This window comes from Catharus ustulatus, chromosome 11 (genome assembly GCF_009819885.2).
Source record: "Catharus ustulatus isolate bCatUst1 chromosome 11, bCatUst1.pri.v2, whole genome shotgun sequence".
Lineage (NCBI taxonomy): Eukaryota > Metazoa > Chordata > Aves > Passeriformes > Turdidae > Catharus > Catharus ustulatus.
Genome location: NC_046231.1, coordinates 1964510 through 1987134, shown reverse-complemented (window position 1 = coordinate 1987134; position 22625 = coordinate 1964510). Strand labels below are relative to the sequence as shown.

General features: G+C 41.4%; 1 protein-coding gene across 1 annotated transcript in view; it reads right to left on the bottom strand.

Moving 5' to 3' along the window:
• Nucleotides 1-22625, bottom strand: part of LOC117001535 — a 149139-nt gene that overhangs the window by 65169 nt on the left and 61345 nt on the right. Inside the window, exon 4 of the mRNA XM_033069954.1 lies at nt 16124-16262. Within this exon, the coding sequence (XP_032925845.1) occupies nt 16124-16262 (139 nt within the window). The remainder of the gene's footprint in view (nt 1-16123; nt 16263-22625) is intronic.

The following is a 22625-nucleotide window of genomic DNA, read 5'->3' as shown; positions in this document are numbered from 1 at the left end:
TCTAGTTAAAAAACGGCAAATAAGCTAGAGCAAGGTTAAGGCTGAAGCACAGAACCATGTTATAGCTGGAAACAAAAAGCATCAATCACTCACAAAGACACATTGGTCTTATTAAAATGAGTTCAAAGCTGATTCAGTGAGTGCATTTAAAGTTACTTAAAATTCTCCCTACATAATTTACTGTGGCAACCAATTAGATCCAGGTTCACTGGTGTGGGCTGTTTTTTGTAAAGGGTATCCAGGCTGGGAAAGAGAAAAGAGAAGGGTGTTAGATCCATGCAGCAAACAGGACTTTTGAGTTTGACTTGAATAAGGGTGTCATGCACTCAGAGGTTTATTTCCCTTCTCAGCCTGCTTCCTCTACCTACTGCAACATCTCTGTGCACAACTCAGGGTGGGCAAAGGGGGACTCTGATTTGGGAGCACAAGATTTTGTTCCATACACCTTTGGAGGAGGTGGGGAAAGGAAATGTACACAGTACCCTGCATAAGCCTCAGATTATAGCCTTTCAAGGCTGCACTGCATTTGGCAGATGGCAAGTGGCAGAGTATGTGGGGATGATGGGGGCTGCTGGCAGGGTACTTGGAAATGCTGACATAAATTGCAGGACATGGAAAGAGGTGTCCTACCCATGCTTGCCTATGTCCTGAAAGTGCAGGATGTGGGAGATGGGCTCTGCATGGTGGGTACTGAGTGTCCTAAGCCCTCAGTGCAGGGTGTAAGGGCATGAACTACTCAGCTGCTGAGTGGTCTGAGCAGTATCAGACCAGAGGGCTCTCCACTCCCATACACTGCCCCCTTGGAAGGGCTCACTTGTTCTCAGGATATTTTACCCTGCCACTGATCGGGTGCAAGCAGTTCCTGCAAGGCCACAGCAAGGGCACAGAGGGGTAGCCCAGCACAAGCTGTGTTTTGGCAGACCACAATGGCCACTGGCACCTGGGCACAAGAAGACATCACACCTGAGATGTGAAATTGGACCTGTATCCAAGAGGGTGGTGTACTCTTGGGCATTGGAAGGAAGCAGACCAAACTTAGTTTGTCACCAGCCTCTGGCTCTGGTTTAATCCTGCTTAAAGACAGATCAGTGTCTTCCCCTGACCTAGCTGGATAACCCAGGCCCAAGCTGAACAGTGCTGCACAATGCACAGCAGCCATGTGCTCAAGGCAGCTGTGTGTGTGAGGAAACAGTGAGATCCCAGCTTTTTCTGTTTGCCCTCTCCTTCTGCTTTGCCCCCAGAAACCGAGCCACTTTGGGCACATTAGATTTATCAAGGTAGCAGCCAGCAGTGTTGTCCCCAGTCTGCTGCCACAGGGAATTTACATCTAAAAGCAGCCCAAAGCCCTTTGGGGGCTGCTCAGACCATGCAGAGCCTCTGCAGCATCATCAAACCGTGGGCTACAGGATCAAGCTCCTGCTCTGCTCCCCTTACACCACTGTCAGACCCAGCTATACCCCTTAGCAAAGCAGCAATGCTGTGCAGAACTAAACCTGCTTGTCAAAAGAGATTCAAATTATCCTTCCCCACAGTACAGAAAGAAAGTAGTAGTAAGCCTTGCTTTGTCAAGAAATGAGCTGAAGTCAAAGTAAACATCATAAAAGCAGTCAGAGCTGGCTTGTACCTCCCTTCTCCAGGAGCTCTGGCCTCCTCTAAAGGGCATCTGTAAAAGGCAAGGAGCAGAGCTGAGTGAATCACCTCTCTCTGGCTCCCATTGTAAGGGCTTTGGAACCTATCCCTTTTATTCCACACCTCCTTGCAAATCTCCTCTTAAGGATTTAGCTCTTTCCCAACCGTTGGAAAATCCAGTTCCAGATGCCTGGCCTACATGCACAGGCCCAGTCAATAGGGAGTGGAGGGGGACATCACATTTATTTCTCAATTGATTGAAAGACCAAATGAAACTTGAATCAGACAAATCCCTTTGTTTCCTCACACTCCACTCCCTTTGCTTTGGGAACTCCAACGTGTTGGGAGGGGAGATGACGTTTGGCAACAGCAAAGAGGAGTGTGCAGGAGAAGAAATAGGGAAGTCCACCCCCCAAAAATTGCTGTAAAATCTGACACTCAAAGATAGGCTGGTGAAACTGGGAGGAAGTGTAAAATAATCATGCCAGGAAGGCTCAATTTGCTAGCCAAGGAGCAGAAAAGCTGGTTACTGCTGGCAGATGTCTCCTGCTGTGTTATCTCTTCCAGCTGAGCTGCCAATGGGAGGATGATGCAGTCAGCCCATAGCCTCTCCACTCCCAAACACTGGCCCCTTGGAAGGGCTCACTCGTTCTCAGTATATTTTACCCTGCCACAGAGCTGGTGCAAGCAGTTCCTGCAAGGCCACAGCAAGGGCACAGATGGGTAGCCCAGCACAAGCTGTGTTTTGGCAGGCCACAATGGCCACTGGCACCTGGGCACAAATAGAGCAGCCCCCAAAACATGGTAATCTCTTCTCTAATATTGTTCTAATCAGTGCTGGGGCCAATTTGTAGCCTGTCCTCAGGTCAGGGGTATAATCAATTGGCTGCAGCTCCCTGGAGAATCCAGGCACAACTCGTTTAACTTGAGGCTAACACTTATCTAACGTTGCTGTAATTAGTTTTTTGCTGGTGCAAATCAAGACTATTAGTGGTGCATGTTAAATAGAAAAGATATAAGGACAAAAAAGTATGTGAATTTCTCTGTTTTGACTACTGTTCAGGCAAATTTTGCCTGTTTACTTTTCTATAATATGAAGGCCCTGCCTTAGTGGGGAACCTATAGAACTGGGGCCATACATAAATCAAACCCATGCAATGCAGAAAAAGTACAGTATGCATTTCTTCCACAAAGGTAACAGTAAATAATCTACTAAGTTAATGGTTCACTGATGCAACTCAGCTTAAGAGGTGGAAAAAACCAGGGAGGTTTTATCTATGACCCTTGGCTTAGGTCTGAGATAACAGCTTTAACTGAAGAGCAAAGGTTAACTGTAACAGAAAATGTCTGCATTACTACAGCTTACAAGTCACATTCTAGTGAGGTTTTTTGGTTAAAATGATGACAATTTCTTTCATTATGGCAACATGGCCATAAAAACATTGATTGCAGAGAATTATTTGTCAGTGTTTCTCCAGAGCATCATGGAGGAAGAAGGCAGGAGTAGGTAGAAAGAGAAGCTTTGGGAAAAGCGGGGAGCTTAACATTTGCTTGAAAACTAGGAAGAGAAGCAATAGTCAGGAGAGTTCTCACTGATGGGAGTAGCATCCCTTTCGACAGAGCTAGATATGATAAAATTATTTTTTAAAAGATGTGCCAAGTCACAGCTTCCACTATGGGCTTGGTATCATCTTACCAAAGCATAAGCAGAGCATAAGCAAAGACGCAAGATGCAAAAAAATTAGGCAAACACTAGGAACTCTTCAAACAAATGTTGCTCTGGGGCAGCACAAAAATGTAAAGGAGAGCAGAACTGGCCTCAGCCCAGTGGTGGCCAGCCTTCCAAAATGCAGCTGGGGAAAAATACAGACATTTCCCAGTGAAACACAAGTCTGGAGGGAGCTGCCATGGCTCTGTGTGACTGACAGGTGTTGATGCCTTGGTGCATGCTGAGGGGATGGAAGCTGCCTCCTGGCAGCTACAAACAGCAGGTCCCTGCTCTTGACTGGAATCAGAATATACCAGTGATGAACTGGTTAGCTTGCACAGAAATAGCGTGAAAATAAACTGACAGTGAGGGCAGCATGAGAGACTGACAAGCACCAAAATTAAAAAAAAAGAAATAAATTTAAAGCAGTCAGTCTCCACTGAGAGGAATTTTCATGTGGTTTTTCTGGCATTGTCTTTTGGAAAACACTGGGGGTTTACTACCCTTTCAGCTTCTGGAGTTCTCACAAAACCTCTAAACCAGGTCTTTATTTATAATAGGAATTTTGAAACTATTTTTTGCATTCTTTTAGACTCATTCAATTCTTGACCCCAATTATATTGAATAATGTGGTTACAACTAACATAAATATAGCTCTATTATAAATCAGGACATGTTTGCCCAGAGACAGTCCATTTTCTTCCCCTTGTTCATGTTCTTCAGCTGTCCAAGTACATCCTCACACTCCCTGGAACCTGCAGCACAGTCTGTCTGCCACAGCTGCTGAGGGCAGAGGTAATGGGCTGCAGGCATCTCTCCCTCTGTGCCCAGCCAGCAAATCAATGTGTCCTCCAGTTTACACTGGGATGCTTAAAAGGGTGAAAGAAGATCACATTCCTGTGAGGGGTATTCAGTCCCCCTGTCAGGGATGAGAGGTGGCTGTGTCAGTTTGATCAAGATTCAGCAGCTGGCTGGCTGAGTCCTTGAGGCACAATTCAGTCTTGGCTTAACTGGAGCAAACATCTTATTGCATCTCTGTGCAGAGAATAAATGATTCCAGGTATGCAACTACAGCTGAGTATTCAAGGCTTTCCACAAAAGAAAAATTATTAAAAAGACAGAAATTGTCATCAGATATCACTGATACCACATTTGATTAGCAAAGGAAATAAAATCTGTATGATATTATCTGCTGGTGAATGCTGATCTTAACTGTCATGCTGCTCTGGTACATTAGGTGTCAACACCAGGACAGCTAGGGGAATTAGGAGCTCAACAAAGCACTTTCATAATTCTGTCCTCCCCACCAAACAAAAGACTTGTCAGAAAAATTTTGCAATGAATTATACAAATAGCAAGGGTAGCAAACTGATGGAGAAAAGTAGGACTCAGCCACCTTTACAGAACTAATTTCTCACCATGTTCCTTGCAATTATTTTTTCACCTTCACCTCCTACAACCTGTTTATCAAAAAAAACCAAACCCTTCAGTTGTCCCAGAACAAGAAGATCAGCTCAGCTTCTAACATTCTCAGACTACACTGCAAAAACAAAAGTACCAAACTGCTCCCAAGAAAACCCATTCTTAGGGGGCTCCCACCCCAATTCCCAGTTTACTGCATGTCAAAAGGATAAGCATTGGTGAGCTTAATGGAACACCAGGATCCAACATCCATCTGCACCTTACATCCCACTTCAGGATCCACTCCTTCAAAAGTGTATTCATGTTTAAATTCCTGCTCAAGTCAGCAACACAGCACAGTGTCCTGAGAAGAGAATCTTTGATGTCTTGTATAAAAGTTTTCAAAATACAAATTAATTTTGAAACACCACTAAGCATCTAAACTATCATTAGCAAGCATCAATCAGGTCAAAAAGAAGAGATCTTAGCCTTCTGCCTGCCATGAGATCTAGAACCCAAATTTCACTATTTGTACCAATTTCTCAGATGTTTTTGCCCCTATCTGAGATATATAATAGCACAGTAAGTTGCTGGTGAATCTATTTGATTAGGAGTCAGTCATATCAGGACTGAATTCAATGTTTTTATTGTGTTAATTTTAATACAATCAGGAAACCCTCTGTTTGATTCAACAAAATTTACTCTAGCAATATGTTTGACAGAACTCAATGCCTGGAGACAAAAAAGACCCTAATCATCAAAGTCCCAGCTGCTTTGGTCTGAATTCATCATCCTAGTGTGCCTGATCTGCGCACAGGTAAGCCCTAGATCTATGCAGCAGACTTGTAGGAGCTCCCTCCATCTTCCTTACACTACTCAATCACATAAGGAAGCTCAGTGCTTCCTGCAGAGCAGTCTTCTCACAGAACATGGTCATCTTCTCATAAGACCACTGGCTTCAGTGGTCCCCCATTCCCCCCATTCAATAACAGCTCAGAGGCAAAAATTCACCCAGAAGGACAGTGTGGAAAGGAAACAAGTTTCATTCCCTTCTGTAACTGAGACATACCTACTACCCCACTGATACTGGAGGAAGCATTCTCTCTGGTTTTTTTGGGAGCCACTGTTTAACTTTGCATTGAATCATTAAAGAGTGACTGAGCCAGAAAGAGGGGGTGGTACAGGGAAAGAGACTATTTCTCAGACTAAAGCTAAAAATGCTGAAAAGGTGAGGTGGCCTACAGAAGATATCAACTCCAGTCTCAGCTGCATCCACAATTTTAGGATTTTAGCTAAGGTTCAATAATTGTGAAGTGCACTGCCAAAAAATGTCCATTTACCCTGACTGTGTGGTAATTATGGCTCCTTTCTGCATATCCCCTGTTCATTGATGTTGAATGTAGAGATTATTTAATCAGCTGCAGATTCTGATTCATTAACACAGAAGAGAAGCTATTCCATTAATATTACCACTGAGACCAACTGGACTTTCAGTTATACTGCCAGACACTATACTTTTTCTCATCAAAAGGTTAACTGGGAGTAAAATACTAGATGATTATTTTTATCTACTTAGGGTATATTTCAAAATACCTCCATGCTTTCAGAACATTGACTTTAGAAAGTTCACCCATTAGTGTGCAGTACATTAGCACGAAGTGAAAGTTTGCAGCTACGCAGGATCCCGGAAACTCTGCAATACATGCTGGAATGCTGCATCATGGTTTTGCAATTGATTCACATTCTAAAAAAGAACTGACAGAAACTAAGAAGTTCTCCTACAATATGCCAAATAATTAGGATAATTTATGCGAAGTTTGCAGACAGCTGCTTCCCAGCCTCTAGTTATTATCCTGGGATTTAGCAACAGGGGAAAGAGGGTAGAGCCAGAAAGCCATCTTTGGACACTCTTGTAAGTCATGATGGTGAAGATCTTATCATTAGTGTGAAATCCACCCTTGGTACCTTGGGAAGCCTGCCTGCATTCACAGTGCAAGGATCTAGTTTCACACATTGTACCGAAGAGTTATCTGCACTAACACTGAGCCAACACTGACGCTGAGATTAGTTCTGTTGGTTAGGGCAGGCTGTTAATAATGCCAGGGTTTGTGGGTTTGATCCCTGTATGGTTCATTTGCTCAAGAGTTGGACTCAGTGATCCTTGCAGGTCCCTTTCAACTTAGAAAGTTTTGTGATTCAGTGAAAAAAACCAAAACATCATGGAGCTTCAAAGGTTGCTGCTGCTGCAAGGAGTAGGTCTGATCATGTCATCTCTTACCTAATCCCCGTGTGACTGCACAGGGAGCTAGATCTGGGAACCCATTCACGCAAAAATCAACCCCATGTATCAGCTCCCCTGTGCTCTCCACACTGCTCCATCAGCACAGGTGCTGAACACACTGGGGCAGTCCAGCCAGTTCGACACCTTTCCTAGGAGGAACACACACCTGCATTGTCACAAGGCAGTCATGATGCTGCAGGCTAAGAAACTGCTGTCACACTAACCTCATGAAACACCATCAGTGGGAATGATAGGACAGGTGCTGAGTGGATATATCCATGTGGCACATATCTGATGTACAAGGGTTCAAGTGGAAAATTAGGTTGCTCTAATACGCCATTGTGAAATTCTCTCGAATGTTTCATAAACAAACATTTGCATCTTGAACACCTTTTAACATTTCTTCAGACACCCATGTTGAGCAAACTGGATATGTATGTTTTCTTTGTAAAGTTTCCAAGCAGGGTTGCCTCAACTCTTATTTCAGTGTCACTGGGAGTGTAAGCTAGGTAAAAGACCTCAAGACAGGGCCCTTTGGGTAAAAAAATATTGCAAATTATTCATCGAAAAGATATAGTATAATGTAATTCAATGCAATTTAATGTTTTGCAATGGCAGGCATTTCACATGTACCAATGCTCCTATACTGATGGTACAAGCCCATCACTCATGCACAAACTCATCCAAACAGGAGCCTGCAAAGGCTCTCCGTTTTCCCCAATACCTGTCGTACAAGCATCACTGGAACCACCAGACTTTTTGGCTGGCAGGGGCGATTTCAGTGCAGGACTGTGTTTCAGACAGAATTTCTGTGGTGTCCTTTGCTAGAAATAGCTAGGATCCTGTACAATTCACATATCAAGAGCCACAGCATTGTCTCGTTCCCAACTCTTTTATTTAGTTCCTCATTTTTTTACCCACAGATTCTGTGAGGTGGGACCAGAGAAACAGTTGTATGATTTTAGGTCATTGCTGTCCATATATATATTGTGATTTAGGTTACCAGAGAAATATGTATTTGGTACTTAGCTCACATAATGGCAAACTGGTGCATAAATCCATGGTGGAAAATTATGAGGAGTTTGCTCAGGGCTTGGCAGTTGGAACACAAACCTTGGATCAACCACAGAGGTGCAAATCTTACATCAGTAAGAGACTCACTTGGGAAAATTTACCCCCAGGATGGTCTCTTGCAAGATAACCTTGCAAGAGCAAATTAAACATGCAAGCAGAAACAGTATATTGGACTTTTTTCCTACTTCTCTAGAATAATTCTATTGGTAAAGCACCAGATCCTCTTTTCTGGATGCAGCAGAGTGATTCTGCATCCACTCCTTTAAAGCTGGCAGTTGGCTCTGGCCTTACACCCACTAACAGCAAGATTTGCCCTGTTGCCTTTTTGTTGAAATGTGACTACTCTTCCTCCATACCCTTCCTTCTCCTGTGCTGATGCTGACCACAAGGAAAACCACAATGATAAAGCTATTTTCTCTTATTAGTCCATTTTTGTAAACAGTACTGAATGCATGAGCATAGCTCCTTGGTGTTAAGAAATGGAAATCTCCACTCTGCATTGAAGTCTTATTGAATAAATTTATGTTTCTTTAACTTGAAAGGGGAATGTTACCTAGGTAAAGCTTTATCTAGAAAAATCTTTGCAAAATAAGAGGGAATTTAGGGGGAAAAGTAATGCAGAATCATTTCCTAATTTTTTCTATTCTTACACTCTTCTTATTTTTCCTACTTCACTAGAACATTTTTTTTGTTTTCATTCTCCTTTTGTTTACTTCACTGAGTTATTAACACTCAGATAAAATATTAAAATATATTAAATGTATCTAGAAACTAGGCCTGACTCATTAGACTGAGTAAAGATAACATATTTTCCAAATTACACTAATATATTCTAATTTTAAACCATTTTAATGTAATTTTTAAATGTTTCATATTTTGACAGAAGCAAAGACATCTAGCAATGACAGAGAGGAGAAAATTATTTACATACAATGTAAATGACAACTATAATGAAACCAAATGGATTTTAAATAGCTCAGCTAAACTGTTTATGTATTTTAAAATAAAAATAATTAACCACCTTACAAAACTAACACCTTAAATACAATGTACTTACAGAGGCTCTCGAGTAGAAAAGCTTTCTACTGCTCTGGCATGTGGAAGCAGCATATACAAAAGAAATTCTTCCCTCTAAAACCACATACTAACAAACGTGTTTTCTTCACACACTGCTCTGCAAAAATTATTAGCTGTCCTAAATAGAGATTAAAAAAGAGAGAGAGAGAGAGAAAAGCAAGAATAAAGTAATCCTTTACCTCTCACTGTCAGAGGCAATATTTTAAACTGATTATCAGGTGAGCTGTTCTTACTAAATGGAAAAATATAGATATTTACAGAGATGGAAGCAATAAGAGGCAATCCTCATAAGATGGCTTGTTCTGAGAAGGGTATATTAAGAACAAGTATGATCTCTCTCTGGTCTTTCCACAGAAAAGTACAGTAATTGGGATGAAACCAAAAAGGCTGAAAAGCAAGATCTGTTCAACTGAAAATAAGAAAGTTACTCTGGGAATCTGGAAACTGCTTAAACATATCTCAGATGTAGGCAAATGTCCTGCGTGTGCTACATCTCCCATCAGGAACCTGTGGGTCATGGGAAACCCTCACTGCAGGATATCAGATGTGAAATAGCCCAGCTGGGGACATTGTTCCCTTGTCAAACACAAGCTCACAAGAGCCTCTTCCTCAATTCCTGCTGTTCAAACACTCAGTCTTGATCTGGTGTTTCAGAACTCTCTATGGTTTAGGAGGCACAGGTTTTCAGACAGATACAGAAGACAGCTGTGAAAAAGAAAAAGCTTTTGTGGAAGAAGATAAGGTTTTTCTGGATATTTGTGCATCAATGTAGCTACAGCCAGAGGAAACCTCTGTGAAAGACAACTGGCACATACAAGGCAAACAAACCTTTAGCACTAAGCACCTTTTGGCCCACAGAAGCAGGACTTGTGTGGCATGTGATGTGACTGTGGGGACTGAAGAAGGACAAGACAGAATCTCACAAGTGCCCTCCCTCTGGTGTGCCATCAGCAGCTGCAGTGCAGTGCAGTGCAGTGCAGTGCAGTGCAGTGCAGTGGCCAGACTTGCTGCTGTCACCCTGGGGGTCAGGAGCAGCTGGTCACTGATTTGCAGGGCCACATGCTGCATCTTGCACATGGGGATACTGGATCAAGGTCACTGCAGCAAGTGAGAGACAGGTGTGCTGCAGGGTGGACACTCACAGCAATCTTGTACACCACATGAGAGGCCTCTCTGGTCTGAACTAAGAATTAATCAGCAACACATAGTCAATGGAGAAAACTGAGATGAGACATAGTTAAATTCAGCAGCAAAACTGGAAGCAACTAAGAGTGTGATTCCTAGTGATGCTATGCTAGAACACCATCCTGCTAAAAACTCACAGTCAGTAACAACAGTTATTTTGGGTAGCTGCTTATCAGGATCAACAAGGACCCCAGTCCTACAAGGAGATCTGCAATGACTTGACTGCCATTGAAGCCAGTAAAAGAAACAGTCTTTTTGCAAGACCAAGCCTAGAGAGTTTAAATGTACATAGCAGTCAGCTCTCCCTGTCTCCTTTCCACAAAAATTGCAATGAAGGAAATTACATATCTGTATCCCCTTGTAAAATCTCGCTGGTGGAGGTTTCAACTATCACATTTGCAGGAAAGTCATAACTTCATGCTCACCATAAGTCTTGTCTCTCTGTTCATATCTTAGCATCTCATCAGGAGGGTACACTCCTGTGCACTCTGCTTCTGATGGAGGGGCTGAGCAGTCACACACATGCCCAGAGGTGCACTGATCACACAATGCTGAGGAAGTGAACTGCAGTGTGAGGTGTCTCTCACCAGAGACTCCTTGCTGCTGACATGTGTCTGTCTCTCCTTTTTATCTCCAGGCTGTCAGCTCCAGCTACCATGAGGCTCATGGCCAGCACTCTCAGCAAGGAAGGCCAGGGCAGCTCTCCAGCCACAGTCACATCCTACAGAAACATTTTGCACAGCCTCTGCCCAGCCCCCAGCACACTGCAGTTTCAAGCGCTACCTCCACTAGTGTAAATGATAAACAGTCTCTGGCACAAGCATAGACTCAATTTTAGCAGCACAAAACCAAACTACCAGGAGATGGGTTTAGTTGTTCAAATTTGCGGTAATTCCAACATGTAACTCCCAAATTATTGTGGCATGCACAGTAAAAATCTAGGAAAAAACAAATTGAAGGGTTAAAGAGATACAGCATTACAATTAACAAGATACTAGTATTGTGTAGTGTGGGTTTTTTATTTCGTGATTCTGCCAAAACCAACCTATAACCACAGCATTCAATTTTTCAAGTGTATGTGCCTGAGGCAAGGCAAATTTTTGCACTACACACATGGGCTTTTTCCAGACATGTATGTGGCTGTTGTGAGTGCTATTATCCTTCATTAAAAGTGATAGATCTTCAAGATAAATAGGCATGAATTACCATTCCCCAGCTGAGTCTCATCTATTACGTAAATAGTCACTCTGTTTCTATAGTTCAGCTTTATAAACATGAAGTTATATGTTCTTTCTCAATGTCTCTCATCACATTATAATTTCCCTTTACCTGGAATCCCTTATAGTTTTTCAGAAACCAAAACAGTTTCTCTTACTAAACACTAGCCAAGTAACAAAAATACATTCATTAAGCTGTAGAGTGTTAGTTCAAGAAAATTTAACTTAGTTCCAAACCAGAAAGTTTTTCCTTAGAAAATACTCCAGGTGTAATTACACACTCATGCAAATTTGTTTTTCAGTAAAGGCAAAGTAGAATTTTCCTTCATTGAGAAAAAAGTCAATAGTCACTTGGTGTGAGAAAGCTTGCCTGAAATGATGATAGGTCAGCTGAATATACCAAAATGTGGGGATACGTCAGAATGAACCACAACGGGTTTTTTTTAAAGGACAAACCATATTGTCGGACATTAAACACTTAATCAGATTTTCACAGAAATGATAGTATTTGTTCAATGAGCTCACTTTTACTTTCTGTATTCAGCTAACCTCCTTTCTTTATTTGTAGGCTGGACTGAAAACTTAAAGCAAAGCTACTTAAAGGGCTCTTTAAGTGTGTCACAACATGCTGCAGATAGTCTAAATCCCTATGAATGAAACCAGTGAAAGATGACAAGCAGGAAGACACAAGAAATAGTATATTAAGATTATTTCCAGTGTAGAAAAATTGCTCTAGTTCTTCTATATTTATCCACATGTGAAGTGCTCTCGTGGCAACCTCTGGTCCCTGCAGGTTTGGCATTTGGCTGATGCCCATGTGCAGCAGGCATAGAGCTAACTGCTGCACATCCATCCACAGGACCCAAAGGACACTCAGTTATGGCTCTGCCTCCAAATGTTCATGTCCAAAGCCATGGCAAAGTCTGCTTCTCAGAGCCCTGGTTGAGTTTGCCACATAGGGAATTAGGGCTTCAAGCAAAATAATTTTGGTGTTTGAATTTTGCCTTCAACACAATACAAAATAAAACTAAAACCTCTCAAATATGCTGGGAGACCAAGCCCTGAACCTCAACTCAGTAGTCGGGAGGTTCAAGTCCCTACTTTGAACCAGGAAAACACTGACTTGAATCTGGATCTCCTACATCTCAGATGAGTGTCCTAACCACTAAGCTTGGGTGGAGCTCTTCCTCTTGCTTTACCCCACCCTGGATCTGATGACACTTTTACAGGAACAGATATATTTGTATGAAGGGGGGGAAAAAATTTTAAAAAGCAGCCCAAAATTCAGGAACAACTATCGTATGGAAAAATCACTTCTTAATATTTAGGATCTGTCAGAATCTGGGTTTATTCACCCATTTTGAAAATGAGCAAAAGTATGATATCTATCCTCTTTAAATAACTCCATTAGTAAATACAAAACAAGCCTATACTGCAGTAGGGGAGAAGTATTTGTCAAATGAAAGAGGGAAAAATACCCATTGCAAATTTCAAAGTGCTCTGCAGGACTTACTGAGTAGCAGCCAGTGCAGGAGGACAAAGAGATGATGCCAAAGGTTTCAACATAATACAGATCCCCTCAGCACTGTTCCAGCCATGGAAAAGCCACTGTAGGAGCAAGAAGGTATGTATGAAGGCTGCCTTGAACATTCCTGAGTCATGGAGGGCAGGACAAAGGGTGAAGTGTATTTGTTCCTTTCAGGCCAGTCCTCTGAGGGTAACACCAACTGGGCACTAGAAGGTGGGTGGAGAGCTTTTCAGATGAGGATGCCAAGCATTTCAGTTGGAGAATTAACCCAGAACCCTCATGTCCCAGGCAACAGCTAAATCCTATTATTTTCAGCACAGAGGTTGAGCCTGCGGAGTATGGTCCCACTCCTACTTTTTTTACGATGAAAGCTGGGTAAGAAGATTGCTGTGAAAACACCATCAGTTCCAGCTAAACTGCTTGCTTTTCTCTTCAGGAGGTGTGAAACATGACTGAGTTACACCAGTACTGGTGGGTAAGAAATTACTAAACTGTGGGAACTCAACTAGTTGGGATGGATGGTAGACCAGCCTCTGACAACAATGAAAGCATCAACCTAAGGCCTTGGGAAGCAGGATGCTAAGAAGAGAGAAATCTGGTTAGGTTGGGGCGAGAAGAATGGGATTATGGGTACAGTTATGTTAATGAAGTAGTTCCTTATATGGCAATGTTGTGAGTTATGATTGGTTGGCAGCTTGTTCCATATCTAGTGATGTTTTTAGTTCTCGTTGTCCATTGGTTCCCTACCCCTCAGATAAGATTACATAAGGTTCTGTTCACCCCATTGTCCGTGTCTTTGGGGGTTGCCCTATACTGTGTTCGGTTTATGTGCATCTGTTGTTTTATTCCTTTTATTAGAGTTCTTTTCTGGGCTTTCCGATTATTTTCTTTGTCACTCCCGGGTGGCCCAGTCCCGAGTCGGGAGCTGAACCATGATACCAAACTGAAAAACCCACAGATTTCAGTAGGAACTAGCCCAGTCTTCCCTCAGGAAGTTCCCACTGAACAGCCTTGCTTAGGGCTCAGTGACACAGACTACTCCGTGGCCCTACTCTGCTCATTATTTGTTTTTCCTGATGGGTCTCTTAGCTGTTCCACAGATTATTTTTTTTTCTCTATTTCTCTCCACTAAATTTGAGTATTACATTTAAATTTTTTAAGTGCTCCTGAACTCTGAAGACAAAACTGCTACAGAAGTAGTTAATATCACCTCCAAATCTCTACCTGAGCACTAGTAACCAGCTCAGAGCCAATGAATCTGATGTGGGTTTCCTATTTATATCACAAAGGCTCTGCTAGTATACTGCAGTACACAATGTATCACATGAAGATCGGGCATCAGATATTTTTAAGTGTTTCAAGGTCTCTCTGTGATCCAGTTGGGTTTGTTAATCTCAAACATCAATTCAAGTCCTCTCTCAGCCTCTACAGTTCCTCCCAGAGGGCTGTTCAATCCTTACATTAGATTGTCCCATGTACTTCATAAAAGTCTGGGGAGTCTAGATTAATATTCAAGCTGTGGGAACAAGCAACAGGTCTCTTCCTAGGTCTTTAAGTGAAGCATCCATCCATTTCCCAAACGATGTTTAAGTGCTAACACATCTGCATTTCACAGTGGTCTGGAGAGAATTCAGCACAATACATATTTGAGTCACATTTATATATCTAATATTTAGGTAAGACCATTTCCAAATAGCTGCTTTTTCTTACTGTAGTACTAAACCTTTCCTTTTCAATCACTTCACAGAGACAAGTATGCTTACTTTTAAAAAATTTGTTCCAAATTATAACACTGGGAATAAACATGACAAGGATTTTACAGTGTGTAACCTTCAATTTTACCTACCTCTAACCAAAAACATTTAAATGTGAGGGTATAATTAGATTCATTGTGCCAAAACCTCTCTCAGCTACATTCCCAATACAGAGCACTGTCCTTTACTCTACATTTAACACATGTGATGGAAAAGTATTCTATTCAGTTCTATTCCTTAACCCACAGAAGATGTTCTGCCATGATAATCTCTATCAAACCACCAGATTATTTTCTTGCTTAATATGACAGACACAATAAAGCGCTGGGGGCTTTGGGTTTCTTTCCAAAGTTCACAAGGTATGTTGGCTTGTACATACATGCTTTAATGAGAAGAGCTAAAACACTGAAAAAATATGCAGCAGCATTGAAAGTGATCCAGGATGAGCAATATGATATTCAGTTTTACTAATTAGTGCAGAACATAGTTACTAAATTACCAATATAATTAACACATTGCATGCAACTTTTCATAATAGACTGTAAACTAACCACATTGTAATTCCTGAGAACAGATAAGCACAGTTGGTAGATAAGGCTCCCAAAGAAAATTCCCTTAGTCAGAACAGGATCCAACTCTTCTACTTTCCTTCCATGTAGTTTTTTAAAGCAAATTAACTACTGGGCATAAATTTTTAATGTGTTGAGTTCTTTCTTTTTCCCCCTCCAATAATAAGAGAATCTCATATGAATCTGTGCAAAGCTGAGTGAATTATTGAATAAAGCATTAAAATCCATGTCACTTGGTCACTAATCATCTTTGTATATGCAAAACACACAGATAATAGAGGAAAGAAACCTGACAGACTCTCCGTTACCTTCAGTTACCTTCTGTATCACATTATTTATTTCAACTGCATTTGACAAGAAATGGTATATAACCAAAACAAAGAGAAGGCTATAAATAAGAGAAGGCATTATATATTTTAAAAATTCAGTAATATCAAGAACTCTTTGGCTAACACCAAAACAAAGCCTCCACCAGGTTAGCCTCCTCTGTGGTGGCTGCATCATCAAATTTCACAGAATCACAGAATAATTATGGTTGGAAGGGACCCTTGGAGATCATCTTGTCCAACTCCCAAATTTGATCCAATAGCTCTTAAGTGTAAGTGGCCAATAATATCCCAGGAGCTTCCATGCCCCATCACACTCTTTAGAATCAATCCCCTCCAAAATCATACAAACACACTTTGGATTTCACAGTTACCTGTGTCCTCTCTTACAGAATGTGGGGCTGGAAGGCTTTAGGACTCCTTTCCAGGCAGCTGGTCCAGGAGAACTTGCCTGTCTTCCAAGAGCCATGGCAAAGGCATTGCAGGACAATGGCCTTGAATGATTTTGTCTCACTGTAAGGTACACAAGTTCCAGTACACATTACAGGCAAATCTGGGCTAACACAGGCACACACTTCAGCAAAATTTGGTTTAAACCACTCTGATACCTAAATCTCTTCCAGGGATACCAAAGTTATGAGTCCGACTAAGATCCAAGTTGGCAGTGCAGCTTTGATGTACTCTGACTAGAAAGTGCCTTGTGGGAAGTACCCCCTCCTCCCTGAGTTTGGCAAATATGCTCTGTCTAGAAGACCTTTCAAACCAGCACATAGAACCTGAGGCAAAGCTGGGAGTCATCCACTTTCCCAACTGTAATCAGATGCCAGAAAGCACTTGTCTGAAAACATTTTTGGTTCCTTTCTCTCTCTCATCCCACACCCTTGTTCAGACCAGCACTTTGTGATTTGCCTGCAGCGAGGTATATTCCTGACCTAAGACATGGAGACTCTTTAGTATGGTGCCTTTTCCAAATCCTCTGGCCCATAATTAGTTGCTGTTTAAATACAGTCAGTTGGAGCTGAGGATGTTGTCTGTAAACAATGGGAAGGGAAAGAAAGAGAGAGACAGTCAAGCCAAACAATTTGACACCGTGCCAGCCCAGCAGGCATCTGAAAGGAGTTTTCAATTTCACATCAATTTTTTCCAAGAAAAAAGAGAACTTGCACTCTATTTAAAAGCTGTTACAATTCTATATGCTGCCTGAAAAGGAGCATAATTCACCTAAACTCTTCCCATTTTATAAAATGTGTATTGACATAAATTAGGAGCTTCTATTTCTACCCATCAACTATTTCTTTTGAAGGGCTTTATATATTTTAGCCTACAGAGAGAGACTCAAACCTGCTCTTTAGCCTAGTGAAATATGTTTCTAAGTCAGTGTGTAAGTCAGTGTGTAAGCATTTAATATCATGCTACACTCTCCTTGCTTTTTATCCTGGACCACATGCTTTTCATCTCTGTAAATGATGCCTGTAAAAGTTTGATTCATTTGCCAAATTTAAGAACAACCCAAGGGTGTTTTTTATTTATACTAATAATTCGAAAATATACATGTTGTTAAAAAGCAATCATAGTTTATTTCCACGACTGCAAGTTTTCAAGCCTGTGCCAAGCTTAGTAAAACTACTGGGTTCCTGAAGACATTTCTGTCAGGCAATTATACATGCACTTTCAAAATTTAGACTTCACAAACGTCTGGCAAAACTCCTCTAATGATGTCTTCCCTTTTCATCAATTCTTGCAGTCAAGTTGATTAAATACCTTAAAACACATTCTCATATTTCAAATAAAATAATTATGTTTAAACAAAAAAGCCTCCAAATATTGCCTCTGTAACACCACTCCAATCTCCTAATGTGTTGTATCTGCAGGAGATGTCTTTATGGATGAACATGCATGAGAATTTTCTGCTGGTTGTCCTTGCTAGCCAGACATCACCTGAACTTTAGAAGCCACTGTCACCACAGTCATGAATCTGAGATGCTAAATTTTGCTAATGAGGCAGGTATATAAGCATGGGCTTAGTACTGTGCTACTGTGTTTGTACTCACATACAGTCAGTTCAGTGCACAAGCAGAGAAGCATATGAGCTTTTTTCTCTGGTAGACATATCCATTGCATTCTATAAAAAACAGTACCTGTAACCTGCAGGCAGCTATGCAATGAGATAGAAGCAATACCTGTCAAAACAGACTGAACATTTAGAATCCACAAATACTCTCACTGAAATAAGGGCTATGAGAAGGTAGGATTGGCTTATCTTCAAGAGTACAGTTAATCCAGGTAACCATGTGTAATACTATTTCACAGCTCCTACATTCACTTGCAGCATTTTCATACATGGGTTTTATGGACTTTGAAAGAGCTCCAGGTACTCCACTCAATTTTGCAGCTTAGAGACTGTACGATCTCAGTGTGGCACACACCATATAGCAAGTAGCTGGGATTTTCAACAGGTTCTCTTAATCTTTCATATTCTCCCTTTTTTAGCATTTTTCCCTGAACCTCCCAAAATACTTTTTCACAACAATTCCCCCCATCCCACCTTTAAAATAAATACACTTCACATACTCTATAGATTATCATCTTTGCAAAGACTATCCTGAGTCTTCTTCTACACTGAAAAAGCAATTTCTCAGGAACCATGATGTAAGGTAAATTGCTTGGTGTTCACGTTATAACACACTAAATTATGATCCCAGAGAATCTAGAATCTGTATGCTTCACCCTTTGAGGTTTTGGCTATGGAGTAAGTCACCACATCAGTCCTACCAAAAGACAAATATGGTCTACAAGTATTTGGTGACTTCCAGAATGAGTTTACAAATGCCATCCTAGAATGTCAGATATTTTCCCTAAAAATAGAAGGGTAATTGGGAAAAAACATGTGCTTAAAAAGCATGCTCACATGATGAAAACTGAGTAACAGATCAATGCTGCAGAAGGTAGTAATGCTGCCACTGGTTAATGCCAGTATAAAGAATGCCATCCTTCTGGCCACCAGGTCACTCCAATTAGATAAACTGTGGCTGTTGGTGTAAAAAAAAATTGTGCACTAAGCTGCTGCCAGAAGACAGGGTAGGCTCAGATATTCTTCATAAAATGCAACAGGATACCCAGTGTGGTTGTGGAGTCTCCATCCTTGGAGATATTCCATACATCTGGGAAACCTCTTCCAGGTGGCCCTGCTTGAGCAGTGTTTGTACATGATGACCTTCACAATTCCCTTCCTCCTGAAACCATTCTATGACTCTGGAATGACATGGCTCCTTTCCAGGTAACATCCACTGCTGCACTCTGACACTACTTCAAAGCAAAAATTAACAAATCAGAAGAACAGAGGGGAAATCTGCAGTGCAGATTTTTTCACATTTTAGAAGTGGCATTTAGGAAGTCACCATGCCACTCCCTCATCAGTTCCTGTTAGCCATCAGTCAGTGCTGATCCTTGTTGAGTCAAGTTGCCTATCTGGCATTTTCTTGAGATGCCACTAACATAGGTGACATTCTGCCAAACAGGATTCAGTGGAGAAGAGGGTCTCTTATGATACACCAACTCATCTTCCTCTTCCCCCAGCAGGACAGAATGAGCAGCAGAACAGATACAGAGATTAATCTGTGCAACCAAAGACCTACCTTGCATCCTCCCTTGCAGGGAACATGAGGCTGGTAGATCCCAGCCAGATTATTCTAAACTGCAATATTTGAATCTCACAAGGAAGCCATAGGCAAAGTAAGATTAAGGGGATGTTTGTTTGTTTCTGTTTTGGTTTGTTTTTAAAATACAGATAAAATGACAGGTTTGAGGAAAGCTTTTGGGGAGAAACAGAATGGAGAGCCTGACCTTCCTAGGCATAGCCTCAGGTGTAACTCTCAGGGCAGGTGTTTTATACCATCTTCCCCCTTTGTTCTTCTGCTTGTCATAGAGCTAAAGACCCGAAGAACATTCTGCGCATCATTCTTCAAGTCATGGATACAACAGCATCAATATAGCAACCCATCCCCAGACCTGCTTCATCCATCTCCCAGGTCCCATGTTTTGCAGGACATCAGTCATGCTGATACCAGGACACATTCATGCAAATATGAAACCTTGTCCTTTTATTGACTCAAGTTATTTACTAAAAGTAAAGAATCATTGGCCTGAGACTACATGGAGTTATTTCTATGAATGAGGTCAACAATGTTTTAAGATTGTGCTTCCGTGACTGGAGCTTGTCTTTACAGAAATGCTCTCCTAGCTACAGTGTAGTTAAACCTCTATAGTGATATTAGAATTACTTCTTCCTCCCTGTAATCACTCTTATTCCAGAATAAGCGTGAGTTTTTATATTTTAACTACTTCCAACTACACCATGAGATAAATAAACAAACAGACAAGCAAAAAAACAAGAAGTCCTTTTTGTATCAGAATAACAGTGCCCAGACACAAGGCAAAATCCAGAATGCTCCCTTCGTTTTTCTCCACATTTAATTTGGTCTGAACATGGTTCATTTGCAGACAAGCCCCTTTCTGCTCTTGCATCATACAGCTTTTCCCCAGCTGCTGGAGAAAAATCCACGTGGAAGTCAAGGCCCTGCTGTGCACATACCATGCTTTGAAGGTCCCCTTGGCAGCCTTCCTCACATCAAAAGATTGTATTCCAGAAGCTGCCCTCCCAGAGAGGAAGCATTTCCTATGAAGAGCAGGCATGTTCCAGTTCTCCAGATAGAGCTACTGTGGGATTCTTTACCTGTGCAGACCCAGCCTGGAGCTGATGTCCAAAGCTGCTCACTGACCCCTATCCAGGCAGTCATCCAGAGGCAATGATGCACTGTAGCAACAGCTTGGAACAATGCACAATGCATTGTGCAGCTTCGAAGAGGTGCTCAGCTTCAGGCCACTGAATTGAGATGCCTTGGCCTCTGATGGCAACAGCTTTGCAATGCAGAGGCAATTGCACGGACACAACAGCTCATGAACTGAATGTCCAGTTGTGACTGTCCACATCAAGGGAAGCTTTAGCTCACTCTCAGTCACTACAGGACAGCTCTGACTCAGCCTCACCCATCTGTCTTCAAAGCCGTTTTATAAACCCCTTTCCAAAGGCATTCCTCCTGCCACGGCTGTGGAAGATGTTGGGGTCGCAGCCACTACAGGAAAGCAGGAGCAGCTGCAATCAGACCTAAGATGGAATGCCTGAGCCACAGCTTGCCCCCAAACACCACAGCAAAGACAGAATGTCCAAAAGGTGGCTCAGGATGCCTTACCATAACCTGGGAGGGGTTGGGAAGTGCACAAGTGGTGTGCTCAACTCCCTGGAGGGAAGGTGAGCCTGGAATCACTCATCAAGTTCCAAACCAATTAAGAAGAGACGCTCACAGGCTACATTGTATTTTCCTTTCCCAAAAGTTTTTATTAAAGGAAATTGATGGGCCCCAGTATCAATGAATTATTTTCTGGAATCCTATGCTGAAGATTATACTGAAAACTAACTAAATAAATTAAAAAATCCCCCCACAGATCTTCCATGAACCTTTTCCATTGGCAAGAGCCCATTCCATAGTCCTTGTTGACAAAACCTCCAAAATTATCAGATCTGAGTAAAACTTCTCAAGCAAAAACATTTTTCCAGCACAAAACATTGTTTTACTGAAAACAAACCTTTTCTCTAACACTATACTTTATTTGTTAATATTTAGCTATGGCAATTCTCACAGCAAATTTTTCCTTGCTTTAATTTTAAAATTTCACTCCAAATAAAATTTTCTTATACAGAAATTTCCTGACTTCCCACCCCCCCCACCCCTTTTTTTCAACAGGAAGAACAGCAAAGAACCCTCAACTTTCTAATTGTTCTTAAAAGTATCAGTTACTCGTTAGAACTTGTTACAGGAAAACGCAAGGAAAAAGACAACCACTGTGACTGTTTTGGGTTTATGTTACAGGTTTATATGCTATTAAAATGTACAGGTCTTATTATGCACTTTAAAAATGCGAGTGCTTAATGTGCTCCGATTAGGGCTTAACAAGACCTTTAAAAATGTTACAATGTTAAATCACCAAATCACATTGTCTCTAAGGAGTAAGAGGCTTAAAACATCTTCTGTTCTTCACAACCTAGCCCTTACATTAATAAAAACAAAATCCAGTCATAATAAGTTTACATCATATATCAGAATGTTTTGACATCCTTAATGACTGGGAGTTAAGAAGTTGGCTTAACTCTGTGTGCTAGTGTGTGCTTGTTGGAGTGTAGGAGTGAAGGTTAGTGGTTTTCTGAAAGCCTTAAATAACAGAGATAATGGAGATGAACATTGTGCATTTTTACCATAACTGGTGTCTGGAATCCTGTTGCCTGATTTAAAGGGCCAGATATGTGACTGTGAATAGTGAATAAAATATCCATTTAGCCTCACAGCTTTGCTGTAGTGGGCAGAATATGAGGCAGTGATACTCACAAACCCGGCCCAGTCACTGGGACATGCAATGGCACTGGTGGTCATGCATTTCCAATATTCCACAGTTCTGACAATAAACAGGTTTTGTTACTATTCATCACTTGGAGAAATTCTCCACAGCAAAGGATGTCTATCACAAACATCAACATAACATGACAAACTATTAACTGGGTAATAATGTTGGCTTCACAAAACAGATGTAAGTGATAAAATATTTGCAAATTGTGACTTTCTAACTGGAGGAGGAATTTTTTTGGTTTGTACCACAAAGGACGCCTGCACTGGTGGCCAGCAAACATCCCCTATCTGTAGTTGTACACAAAAAGTCACAGCAGTAACACGAGAGGCTGGTTTCTTTATTCTGCTCTTCTAATGTAAATATGTGTTACTCTGAAGTTTGCATGATCACTCAGGTAAAATTCACTTCACTATATGT